The sequence below is a fragment of the Mirounga leonina genome, unplaced genomic scaffold, assembly GCF_011800145.1.
Source record: "Mirounga leonina isolate KUSES-001 unplaced genomic scaffold, KU_Mleo_1.0 Mir_126, whole genome shotgun sequence".
In the NCBI taxonomy this organism is placed as follows: domain Eukaryota; kingdom Metazoa; phylum Chordata; class Mammalia; order Carnivora; family Phocidae; genus Mirounga; species Mirounga leonina.
Window position 1 is genome coordinate 5,733,030 of NW_023270314.1, and position 13,826 is coordinate 5,746,855.

General features: G+C 37.2%; 1 protein-coding gene across 2 annotated transcripts in view; it reads right to left on the reverse strand.

Moving 5' to 3' along the window:
• The window catches only part of ZDHHC17 (zinc finger DHHC-type palmitoyltransferase 17), a 93,435-nt gene that overhangs the window by 64,483 nt on the left and 15,126 nt on the right, over positions 1–13,826 (reverse strand). For both annotated transcript variants that reach the window (XM_035002090.1, XM_035002089.1), the window contains exon 2: positions 3,114–3,217. In XM_035002090.1, coding sequence (XP_034857981.1) covers positions 3,114–3,217 — 104 coding nt within the window. The remainder of the gene's footprint in view (positions 1–3,113; positions 3,218–13,826) is intronic.

The following is a 13,826-nucleotide window of genomic DNA, read 5'->3' on the forward strand; positions in this document are numbered from 1 at the left end:
TAGCAAGAAGTAGTCAAAGAAGAACTCATTTCCTGCAGGTGCAAGTACAAATTGGTACAGCCATTTTGGAAATCAATTTGGCAATAGTTGGTAAAGTTGAAAGAACATACTGAAGCCAGAAATTCCACTTGAGAAGAACTCTTGTTTATGTACACAGGAAAACAGGAAAAAGGACATTCATTGACGCAAAGTTTGTTATAATAAAAAAGTACTGTAGAAACAATTTTACGTGTCCCCTCAGTAAGAAATAATAGAATAATACAAAGCAGTTAAACAATAAACTAGGTCCTTATTTGTCAACACTGATAAATCACAAAAGCTATAGTTTTTTTATTTAAAAAAAAAAAGCTGTAAAGTGATATGCAGAGTAGAATACAATTTATATAAATTTTAGGCACATATTACAATGACATTTTGTTTGTAGATGTTTGTAGAAATAAATGTACAGGAATGTTCATGAGAATGATTCACAGCAGTTTCAAGAGAGCCTTCCTTAGGGAGAATGAAGAGAGCACACTGAGCAACCTGTAGCAATTACAGCAAAATGTAGGTAGCATCTGCTTAATCTGACAGTTATCGTCTTCTCTATACTGTAGAATTGAAATGTTTCTTAATTTAAAAAAGTGTTTTTAAAGGTAGAAATTAGAGACAGCATACTTTTCAAGAAATAAAATAGAAGAGTATGTGAAGTATAAAGAAAGGTGGTTATTTTTTTTTTAAGATCAAAGATACTGGAGTCTATTTGCTGATGGAAATGATGCACTTGGGTGAGACAGATTAATCCCAAATGAGTGAAAGGAGCTATCAAAAGGAGCAGTCTCAAAAGGAAAGATGAATGTAACGCAATTTGTTTGCTAAATACAGGTGGCACGATGTGCTCTGATTTTCGACTATACATAACATTCAAGAAAGTAAGAGGGCCACCAGTGAAGTAAGGACCTCCAAAAGTTTGTCCTTCCACAAAAGTAATGAAAAAACTGCCAGAAAGTGTCAAAATCAACTTTTTCAGAACTCTGGGAATTAACAAAAGGCGTCCAGCAATCCAAGGAGCATTCAAGTGAAAAAAACAGCTGAATTTCAGTAAGAACAGAGAACTTTGTGGTACTTTAACATATCATAGTACCAGCCTCTCTGCTTGAAAAAATGTTTGTATTCCTGGTACTAGTGTTACCAGCTCGACCCCAAGACCTGACCTCTTATTGCCCACCTGCTTGAACTGACTGACCTTTGTCCCACATTTTTCCTTAAGCTCTTCTTTCCAGCTATCTCAACTCAGGCAAATGGAAACCGAAACCCCCCTCAAGTGATAGCGACTGCCCTGACAAGACCACCAGCTGGCCCACACCACCCAGACCAGTTCGATTCTAAGCCCCGGACTGCATGGATGGACTATGGAGTAACCTCTAGAATGACTGACAACTACCTTTATTCATTATAATACTAAAATCTCCGCCCAAAGAGGAGCACAAGCCTCATTTACATAACATACAATGTATGCACAGGCATGTTTCCTTTTCCTTAAGGCAAGTGTGCAACCTTATACCCACCTCTACATGCAATGACAAGAATCCCTTTTAAAATATTCATTCATCATAACCCTACATAAAAGGAACCCATCCAAACTTGCTCAGGGAATCACAGCTTTGCAAGTTATTCCCCGTGATCCCCTCACTTGCTGCAAATAATGTTTACTTGTGCAACAACTCCACCTGGTGTATCTGTGACTCACCAAGAAGTGAACTCACATTGGTTTGGTTACACTAGTAACTAGTAACCAGAGTTCTCTCAAAGCCTCATTCCAAAAGAGAAGTCATTATTTGACCTGTCTGGTGGTTCCCAGAGAGGGAAGAGTCCACTCGAAAGGTTCATCTATTGAACCTCACTTAAACTCATTCAAAGCTTCACCTTGGGGGTTGTTTGTCAAATGTTTTAACATCACAGCTGCTTAAGAGGATGGGTGGCAGTTGGGTCCAACAAGAGACAAATCAAAAAGCTTAAAAGCAAAAGCTGAGGAATAAGATATCCATAGGGGCTTTGAAAAGCTCAGACATATCCCTGGAAGTCTAGAAGGCCATACACAAGCTTAAGGTCGTGTGCACATGTTCAACAAAGACCGAGGAAGGCCCGAAGCTCTCAGGTCTAATTGACCTTGAGGTTCTGGGCAAGCAAAAAGCGAAAGCTAAGCCTCTAGTAAGCTGCCTGGCAGAGTGCTAAGTGTCCTAACACACACACACACACAATTCCACACACACACACACAGTTCCTCAACAAAGATCAGGCCTACTGGTTCTAGGGATTTAAGAAGTTTCTGTTCAGTTATTTACTGACCACTACCTAACTGAGCAGAGGCTTCAGTGGCCACACCATGACAAAAATACAGACTTTACAGAATTAGTTTAGAAATGGTATAAATAACAACAAACCCCAGGAGAATTTGATATAAAAACTATCACCTCAGGGGCGCCTGGGTGGCTCAGTCGGTTAAGCATCTGCCTTTAGCTCAGGTTATGATCTCAGGGTCCTGGGATCAAGCCCTGCATTGGGCTCCCTGCTCAGTGGAGAGTCTGCTTCCCATTCTCCTTCTCCCTCAGTGCTCTCTCTCCCTCTCTTGCTCTCTCTCAAATAAATAAAATCTTTTTAAAAAAAACTATCACCTCATAGAATTTGAATAGTCCGGTTTTCAATAAAAAAAATTACAAGACATGCAAAGGAACAAGAAAGTATAACCCATTGCGGGGGAGCAATTAATAGAAAACTGTCCCTGAGGAATCCCAGACATTGGACTGACTAGAGAAAGACTTTAATCAGCTATGTTAAATCTGTACAAAGAGCAGGATGCCTGGGTGGCTCAGTCGGTTAAGCGGCTGCCTTCGAGTCCCACATGGGCTCCTTGCTCAGCAGGGAGCCTGCTTCTCCCTCTCTCTCCCTCTGCTTGTGCTCTCTCTGTCAAATAAATAAAATATTAAAAAAAAAAATCTGTACAAAGAGCTAAAGTATGAGAACAATGTCTCACCAAATAAAGAATTACCAATAAAGAGAAATAAATGCATGTGCTCATATTTCACTTGAAATACAGATGTCAAAGAAGAAAACAACTACAACAAAAAACTTACTGTGTAGCCTTGACTATGTCCCATGTGCTGTAATCATCAATATGAGTTTTCCGTCCAAGAGGTTCACCATATCCATGGTTATAATGGCTTTGGGGTTTGATTTCCTGTTAAAGAGTAAATCACACAAAGGCAAAAGTTCAGAAGAGAGGTACAGAAAACGTTTCAATATTTTACTACCATTTTTGCACTGTTTGAAGAATGTTCACTATTGAAATTAAGTTTTACCTTATTCTGAAGACTGTACTCTTCAGAGAAAAAGCATGTTCAATAGATCTACCCCCTTGTGCACACTCTCAAAACAGAAAAGCTGTGAGACTAGAAATTAGTGGCAAATCTGAAACAAATATATCTTTAGCTCCATAGAACTCTTACTTCATCAACTCTCATTCTCTCAGACCAATTTTTTTTATTCCAGCATAACCCCTACCTTTAACACTCTGTTTTTTATTTTAAAATATATTTTGAGTACAACTGACATGCAATATTACATTAGTTTCAGGTATACAACACAGTGATTCAACAACACTTTTTTTTTTTTTTTTTAAAGATTTTATTTATTTATTTGACAGAGAGAGCGAGAGAGGGAACACAAGCAGGGGGAGTGGGAGAGGGAGAAGCAGGCTTCCTGCCAAGCAGGGAGCCCAATGCGGGGCTCAATCCCAGGACCCCGAGATCATGACCTGAGCTGAAGGCAGTTGCTTAACCAACTGAGCCACCCAGGCACCCCAACACTCTAAACTCTACTTTAACACCTAGCACTCTACTTTAAAACCTTCATCACATGCCAAATAAACTCTAAGGTGGTAAAGAAACAAACCAATGGAGATTATTCTTCTATTATTTTCAGATACTATCTTTCCTTATACTCCTTTATGCTGAGGGCTTGTTAAACATCTACCATTAGGTGAGTAAGGAACAATGGGGCAGCTCTGATAAAATGTAAATCCACTTAAATAGTTCTAAAAAGGTCAACACTCTTAATTTTAAACTTTTACAGAATATTACATCCACTCAAAGCTCGTATGCTGTAATTTTCTATTTAAAATACAAAATTTGTTACGCATGGTCAGCTCCCTCAATATAACACAGCACTAAGATACAATTATTTTTCCTTTATATGACAACAGAAAACTAAGCATGTTTGGCCTGCTACACATAAAGCACTATATGGTGTACTGCAACCTCAGGCCAGGACACGGTAAGGCCAATACAAAGTTTAAGAGGTTGCCAAAAAATTCAGTAATCAAGATAGAAACTGCCCAAGTGTCCACCAATAGGTGAATGGATAAAGGAGATGTGGTATATCAGCCATAAAAAAAGAATGAAATCTTGCCATTTGCAGGAACATGGATGGATAGAGGGTATAATGCTAAGTGAAATAAGTCAGTCAGAGAAAGACAAATATCGTATGATTTCACTCATATGTACAATTTAAGAAACAAAACAAAGAAAAAGAGACAAACTGAAAAACAGACTCTTAACTACAGAGAAAAACCGATAGTTACCAGATGGGTGAAATAGACAAAGGGGATTAAAGAGTACACTTATCATGATGAACACTGAATAATATAGAGAATTGCTGAATCACTATATTGGACACCTGAAAGTAATGTAACACTGTATGTTAACTATACTGGAATTTTTTAAAATATATCTTAATGGGTTCTGTTTTAAAAATCAAAGCCAAGGGATGCCTAGGTGGCTCAGGTGGTTAAGCTATTGCCTTCGGCTCAGGTTGTGATCCTGGGGTCCTGGGATGGAGCCCCACCTCGTGGCTCTCCCTCTCCCTCTGTCCCTCCCCTCTGCTCATGCACTAGCTCTCTCTCTTTCAAATAAATAAATAAAATCTTTAAAAAAAGTAAAAAGCCAATGCAAAAAAAAAAAAAAAATCCCAAACATCAACCTTTTAAATACAGATAGCATCAATATTGTTGATTTTTCCTTTTGCACCAGGCTCCACTGTGGCTCGTAGCAGCATTGCAAACATACACCAAATACATTCACTTGCCTTTTACAATCCAGAGAGGAAGGACAAAGTAGGCAAGAAACTTAAGTCCCATACTAGAAGAACCTTCCAATAATAAGTTAAAACCTAAACAAAGACAACGTAAGATCTAAAAAGTAGTAACTTTAAAACCTATTTCAATTTGAAAATCTGTTAGGGCAAACTGCTATTCTTATTTACTAAGGCCTAACGTTTTGCTTTTACAGACAAAAAAAACAAATATTCATAAAATGCAAAATAAATCTCTTTTTAAGGCTTACTATCCTAATGTTTCCATGTGACTTTAATTCCATTTTTATCCCCAGAAACCTCACTCATTGTACAAAATGATTAAGTTGTACTCTTAGTTTCTCCACAGACCATACTGCCTCAGTGACATTGCCAAATGTTCTAGAAATGACTTTTTTCTTCCAGTTACATTTTTAAATTAAATCTGTTTTATCCATCTATAAAGTTTTTGTTTTTACTTTTTGGTAAAAGAAACTAGACTTTTTTAAAAGATTTTATTTATTCATTTGACAGAGAGAGCTCGCACACAAGCAAGGGGAGAGGCAGGCAGAGGGAGAGGGAGAAGCAGGCTCCCCACTGAGCAGGGAGCCTGATAGGGGATCAATCCTGACCTGAGCTGAAGGCAGACCCTTAACCAACTGAGCCATCCAGGCGCCCCAAGAAACTTGACTTTTATTTATTTATTTATTTTTAAGATTTTATTTATTTGACAGAGAGATAGAGAGCACAAGCAGGGAAACAGGACAGTGAGAGGGAGAAGCAGGCTCCCCGCTGAGCAGGGAGCCCAACGTGGGGCTCGATCCCAGGACCCCGGGATCACGACCTGAGCCAAAGGCAGCTGCTTAACTGGCTGAGCCACCCAGGTGCCCCAGAAACTTGATTTTTAAAAGATAGCTCTAATATATCCCTACAGTAATTCCAGAGAGGTAAAGTTATTCCCACTAAAAGGCAGAAGTAATGATGTTAAAGCAAATCTCCAGCCTATTTCATTTCCAAAAAAAAAAAAAATTATAATACGGATTTTGAATTATCTTTTTCACTTTTAAACAGACTGGAAACTGATTCATCTATAGAAATAGTACCCCATCACTGTGACAAATGACAACACTCTCTATTAAGATAATCACCACTATCACTAGGCCTAGGAATAACAACTGTAATTTTTTAATTTCAAAAACATAAAGAAAGACGATGGACTCTGAAAAACAAACTGAGGGTTCTAGAGGGGTGGGGGGTGGGAGGATAGGTTAGCCTGGTGATGGGTATTAAAGAGGGCACATTCTGCATGGAGCACTGGGTGTTATGCACAATGAATCATGGAACACTACATCAAAAACTAATGATGTAATGTATGATGATTAACATAACAATAAAAAATTTTAAAAAACAAAGAAATACACTGTATTCATGTAAATAAGTATATCTTCAATAAATGTACAGATAATATTAACTTTTAATTACAAATCTGCTATTACATATCAGATACATTTTCAACACATAAATATTTAATAATTTTAAATTGTATAATTTTTCCTTGATTTTTATGGGAACCAAGAAGCAACTTAATTGATACTTGCCAAGAAAAGTAATATGAATTTAAAAATACATATGTAGATCACTGTAACTTTTAAGAAAGCAGTAAATCCATTAGAAGCAGCTTGGTGTAATAGAGAAAGTCCTTGACTGGGAGGCTACTGAATTCAAAGTCTGCCACCTTCTTATCTAGGTTATACCCAGGGAGGCAATTCACTACTACAGGATTCAGGTCCCTTATTTGTAAAAAGAGAAGGATAAATAAGACAAGGACACAGTTCCTCTGAGGTGCCTCAAGGACCAACAACAGGGTGTCCAAGAGCTCTAAGGCTTAAGCCCTACTCTCAATTCATTTACTTCTTAAACAAAGGCCTGTGTGATTTATCCTATCTTTAGATACTGAGGTTTTGCATAAGATTAATTGAAAAAAAGATGCAGCTGCTTTTTTTAAAAAAAAGTTCAAAAACTACTAGATCACCAGTCCTCCAAGATGCCTTCTAAGGCTAACACACAATGATTTTCTATATTGGAGTAAAGAAAGTACAGCCATAGGAAGATCCTTAAAGTTATACCTAGTTAACAGCCAAAGGTTTTGTTTTGTTTTGATTTTTAAAGATTTTATTTATTTATTTGACAGAGAAAAAGAGCACAAGCAGGGCAAGAGCAGCAGAGGGAGAGAGAGAAGCCAGCTCCCTGCTGAGCAGGGAGCCTGATGCAGGGCTCGATCCCGGGACCCTGGGATCATGACCTGAGCTGAAGGCAGACGCTTAACCGACTGAGCCACCCAGGCGCCCCTAGCGATAATTTTTTATCCCCATCGGCTAGGGGCCGAAAGGAGGCATGCTCCAGTGGAATATAACCAATCAACTAGTTACCAAGTGTCCGTATGCAATCTAGTTAACTTTTTTTTAGAATGCTAGACCTATTAAATCTTTAGTTTACATTTATTTTTATTTTTAAAAAAGAGGGACGCAGCATTGACCAAAGAATCCTCTATGGCCCAGTGCTTATTATGTTTATTAATTAGCAACTGAATACAGATGTTTTATAAGTGCTCTAGCAGAAAAGGTTCTCTAAGAACTGATTCAATGGTAGAGTATTTCTGAAAGAATAAATGTGCAAGAAGAGTAAATTCAGGAATATTCAGGAAAAAAAAGGGTAAAGGAAGAGATATGCCCTACCACTGACTACAATATATTAGGAAGGAAACATACGCAAAAATAGGAGCAACGCAGTAATAAACAGGGCAATGGAATAGAGCTTGAAGAATGAGAATTAGAATCAGGAGGGAAAGATGTATTATTCAATAAATGGTATAAATGGACAAATGGCTAGCCATTTGGGATTAAAAAAAAAATTTAGCAATCTCCAACATAAAGGCTGATATGCTTGCAGGAAAGATGTTAACAAATATAGCCAAAGATATAGTTTCCTTAATGGCAGATGATACTGAAATGTGTTTGAAAATAACAGGGCCACACAAAACAGAATTCAGGGCAGCATGAATGGAGGCTTCCCAGGTCAGCCACACTCCCATAAGAACATACAGATGCCTATGTGAGAAAAGGATAGGGTTCTCCTCGTGAGAGAAGGATGCATCTTCCTGTTCTTGGGGAATGTGTGCCCCTCCTGGACTCTCCTGACTGTTCTGGAAACTCTGGCCAAATACCAAGTCTAAGTAACTTGTTCAAAAGGCTCTAGGATTTTCTTCAATGTTTACTACAGGACAAGGTAAATTGCAGGTCAATTTCCCAGGCTTCCCAGAAATGTGACTATCTCCTGGCAGGACCAGGCTCCAGCCTACCTAATTCCCACCTCGCTCTTCATACATATGAGGTAACTTCCAGCCAGACCAAAGACTTAAATATAAGAATACTGGCAATAACAGTCCTAATGTAAGCAAAACAAAACAAAACAAAGCTCTGAGAAAAGCATGAATAACATCACATTTGACAAAATGGGAAAAGGATATGAAGATAATTCAACGGGGGCAAAATATAATTGCCAGAGAGAGAGAGCACACATGCACATGCAAAAGAGATGAAAAAGACACCACAATTCCAAGTTAATTAAATAAATGCATTCCCAAACCCTCCCTCCAAAAAGAGGGAGAAATCAATTTAACAACATTCTAGCACACAAACATGTTACCCACAAGGCACATGTTACCTGCCTATCTCTGGTGCATAGCCCACACTACACAGAGAATTAGCAAGCCAGCAGGGATGAACTATATGCTTATGATGTGCACTGTGTAAATGTCTGCTGTCAGGTATCACTCTAATAAGGCAGACTCTGAATCGAGAAGTTAAATGTACTTAATTATATAATTTTGAGTCGTTCAAATTTAATTCCGTTAAATGTATGAGATAAAATTAGAGCACCATAAAGGGTTACTGACAAGAAGAAAGGAAAGGAAAAAAGGTCTATGCATACTTGACTTATTTTTAAGCCCCAACTAAAACTGACAAGCCAAATGTGAGAACTTAAAACCTGAGGTAGTGATGAACTAGATTCTATGTATACCATAAGGATTTTTTTAAAAGGGAATATCAATTATATATAACAAAAAGACAGCATAAGCATAAAACAAATACCAAGGGAACAATAAATAAGGAAAAGCAGTAGCCATCACATGATTATAAAAGGATTTAAAAAGTGTATTTAGTTAATACTGCCAGCAGATGGCACTACACTCAAGCCATAATGCTTTCTAACTTTTTTTTGATGCTCTCTCTTTAAGGGAAGTTAGACAAAAATGATTTGATTATAAAATGGAAAGATTAAGAATCAATTTTTTCAGTAAGCAACAGGTCCCATATATTATATATTCAGCTGCAGTTCCAGATCCCTGCCTAACACTACATGATTGCTGCTTCTAATAGAGTCCAACCTGACTCACAGGTTCTCATACTGGAGTAATACCACCACTGCCTCAATCCAAACTATCAAATTAATCTTGCTAGCTTCTAACAAATTTTAGAGTAGGAAAATGTTCATCATCACCTTTTAGCTTCTTTAAAAACTGGTTTCCACTTCATTTCCTTCTAGGATTAATCCACGCATATACAGATATTTGTAACAATATGCATAAATTTGGCATACATTTTTTTCTTTCCACAAGGCATTTGATGAACAAATGCCTATATGTACATTTTTCTCTCTCTCCTATCTCCTTAAAAATAAACTTTATTTTCAGGATTTTTATTTAGGATAATGTAAGATTTACAAAAACAATGCAGAGTTCTCATATTCTGCACACCGTTTCCTCTAGCATTAAGATCCAACATTAGCACCGCACATTAGTACCACATATTTGTTGCAATTAATGAACTAAGGAACTCATACTGATACATTATTAACTGAAGTCTATACTTTATTCACATTTCCTTAGCTTTTACATAATATCCTTTTTCTGTTCCAGGATCCCATCTATGACATCACACCACATTTTAAGTTGTCATGGCTTCCTAAGCTCCACTTGGCTATAACAATTTCTCAGACAGCCCCTTGACAGTTTTTTGAAGAGAGGTAGTCAGGCATTTTGCAGAATGACCCTCAACTGGGATTTGTCTGATTTTTTCTCATTATTGGTCTAGAGTTATGTGTTTTTAGGAGAAAGTGTTGTTTTCTAATTTAACCTAATTTTTACAATTTCTTTGAACACTGCTATAACAATCTTTATTCGTCCAAATATCTTCATGTAGTCTGTAATCATAGTACTCATTTTATATTCTTCCATTTTACATTTCTTCATACCATTATAGGTAGTTTTTGTAAGTAATGCTTTGAACCACTGCAAAATATTTAATTAAACATTTCCCAATCACTGAAAATTTAGGTTATTCTTACATTTCCTAACTAAACTCAGATGTTATTTCTTAGGCATTCCATTCTTCGTCTTCTAACAATCTCTTCACCACTGAACATAAGCTATGACAAGTCAAGAAGCCTATCTTAAATCATTGATGCACTCTCAGTGCTTAGCACAAACACAGCCTGGCATAGTATTTGGTTCCCTTAAAGGAAATTACAAAACAAATGGATGGATTTTCCCCACTACTAAAAAATACTACCTTTAACTCATTTAATATTTCTTCTTTTTAACTGGAATAAACTTCCTAAAGAGGATTCTTAAAGAGAATGAGTATTTTTATGGTTCTTGATACAATATGTAAATTGTTTTGCAAAAGGATTATACTTATAATCCCACCAGCATCGTATAATTAACCATTTCTCCATAAATTCGCTAGAACTACTCTTATTTGCATTGAATTCTTCCCCTAATTTAAATAAAGTAAATAATACTTGATGTATTATTTAATACTGGGTGCCTGGATGGCTCAGTCGGTTAAGCATCTGCCTTAGGCTCGGGTCATGATTGGGTCCTGGAATGGAGCCCCATGTCAGGCTTCTTGCTCAGTGGGGAGTCTGCTTGTCCCTCTGCCTCTGCCCCTCCCACTCTCTCCAGGAACCCCCCCACCCCCCCCACCCTCCCACCCCTGCTCATGCACCTGCTCTTTCACTCTCTCAAATAAATAAAATCTTTAAAAAAAATACTTGATATTTTAACCCTTAATATAGTTTCCTATTCTATGTCATCTTTTGAGAATTGCCTGTTCTTATCCTTTGGCCATTTTATTCTATTTGAGGCCTGAAATTTGTTTAATAGATTTGAATCAGATTTTCACATATTGAGAAGATTAGATATTAACCTTTTTCATACTGATCTAAACACTTCTGTTGTATTTTTTGAGTTATTTATCCTTTCAATATATTTCAAGAATTATACTTTTTATACTCACATACAATCTTTTTCTTGGGCTTTTTGGTCTTGACTTTTACATTTAAATGCTACTGCAATCATTAGTGCTACCCATTAAATATTTCCAGTTCTCTTCCCAAGCACATAGCAGGATTATACACCATGGCCCCTTGAAAGTTAAGTGAGTCCAAGTGACTTTTTTTTTTTTAACTAATATAATATGAATAAAACAGACATGTTGCTTTCAGCGAACAGGTTTTAAGAGCCAGTATGCAATTCCTCATTCTCTTTCCCTCTACCATGGAAAATGGCAATATTCCAGAGAGTAATCAGTCCAAGTCCCAAAGCAGCCACTATCCGACCCACAATGCATGTGTACTGCACACTGACATGTAAGCCACTAAGACTTTAGCGTGACTACTCCAGAAAAACCTAGCCTAATCTGAGCATACAACTCTGAGAATTATTTTGGTAAAGAGTATGCAATGGAGAGCTACCTAAAGCATTTTCATTGTATTTTGGAGCTTGATATCCAGGATAACCTCCACATCTCAAGACCTTTAATGTAATAACTAGTATACAGGAGTACTGCTAATGTTCAAATTTATCTTGTATCTGGACACATGGTTAAAAATATTAATTTGTTTTTTGATGATTTCTTTGAGTAGCCTAAGAATACAAGTATTCCAAACATTTACTCCTCCAAGTAAATGTGGTCTTTCACTTCCATGGCATATGACATTGGCAAAAACATCAAATGCAATATTGGGGAAAAAATGATGACAGTACATCCTTATTTCCTTACCTTTTTTTTTCCACTTTAAAAAGGCAATGCCTTTATTGTTTCTCCATTATATATAAAGTTGTTAAATAGTATTCAAATACATTCCAGAGAATGAGTAACATTGTACTTGGATATAAATACCAAGCCGACCACCACACCCTTTCACTATAAAATATGTCCAATTTCATATTTCACTTGAGATTAACTCTCAATTTTATCCTCCAACTATAGGATTCTGAAAAGCCTTCTTTTACTATTATCTCCTACTTGGCCTGAAAATCTTATGGAAGTCTCTCTCTACTTCTCTGCTTCCTGACCTTCACATACAGCCAACTCTTCTTAACCAGCAGCCCAAGCTCAAGTGCTGGCCACATTACCAACTTGGCACCCAAAAGCTAGGGCAGACATAAAATGTCCCATATGTGGCAAATCTGAGGAAGTACCTTTGAAGCACTCTAAGTTTTGTTTTTTAAATGTATGAGTCAAGTGCACATGTACAGTAAGTTTTAAATTTAATTACCAAATTGCAAATATGATGTCAAATAAACACTGAAAATCCTAAAAGAAGAAATGCAAAAATCCCATCTTCAATTGAGAATAAAGGCATTTATTAGGCATCCAGTTCAGTAGGCAATAGTTAATCAGGGAGTTCTGAGCAAGGAAATTACAGATTAGATATACAATTTTAAAAGATAATCTGATGTTTTTCCTCCTCACCATCTCCACAATATATTCTTCCACCTTCCTGTATAATTTATTAAAAGGCATTTCTAACTAGCAAAATGTTCACACTAAATCGCATTCAAGGCCCCAAAATTTCAGGTGCAATTAATTAGCTATTGAGTCTTACTACTTCTTTTTTTTTTTTTTAAAGATTTTATTTATTTATTTGAGACAGAGAGAATGAGAGAGAGCGAGCATGAGAGGGGGAGGGTCAGAGGGAGAAGCAGGCTCCCCGTCGAGCAGGGAGCCCGATGCAGGACTCGATCCAGGGACTCCAGGATCATGACCTGAGCCGAAGGCAGTCGCTTAACCAACTGAGCCACCCAGGCGCCCCTCGAGTCTTACTACTTCTTTTCTCAAAACAAATCCATCACTTCTTTTTTGTCTTGCCTCTAAAATATCTTCTCAAATGGTCTATCCACCTTGCTCTTCCAATCACTCCCCTGCTTAAAATCCTTATAATCCTAAACAGAGTAAAGCGGTAACATTTCAGTAATCACGCAAAATTGCATGAACTGGCCCCAACTTACTTTTTCCAGCTTTAGTATCCACCATTTCCTTCTAAGCATCCTAAATGTTTATGTATAACAGCCATCCCAAGAAGTCTTGTATATTAAAAACCTCAGGGTCCTTTCACTCATGTTAGCTATTCCACTTAGAAGGCACACCCCATCTCAGATCTGGCAAACTTTTACAAATCCTTCAATTCACAATTCAAATGTCACCACAGCCTTCCTCGTTTCCCTCAGGACGAGTCAACAATCCAGTTTTCTGTGTTCCCAATGCTCTGCAAACAAATAATTACAGTACTGCGTGATGGTGTATTAGTTTCCCATTACAGCTATAATAAGTTACCACAAACTTAGTGGCTTAAAACAACACAAATATATCATC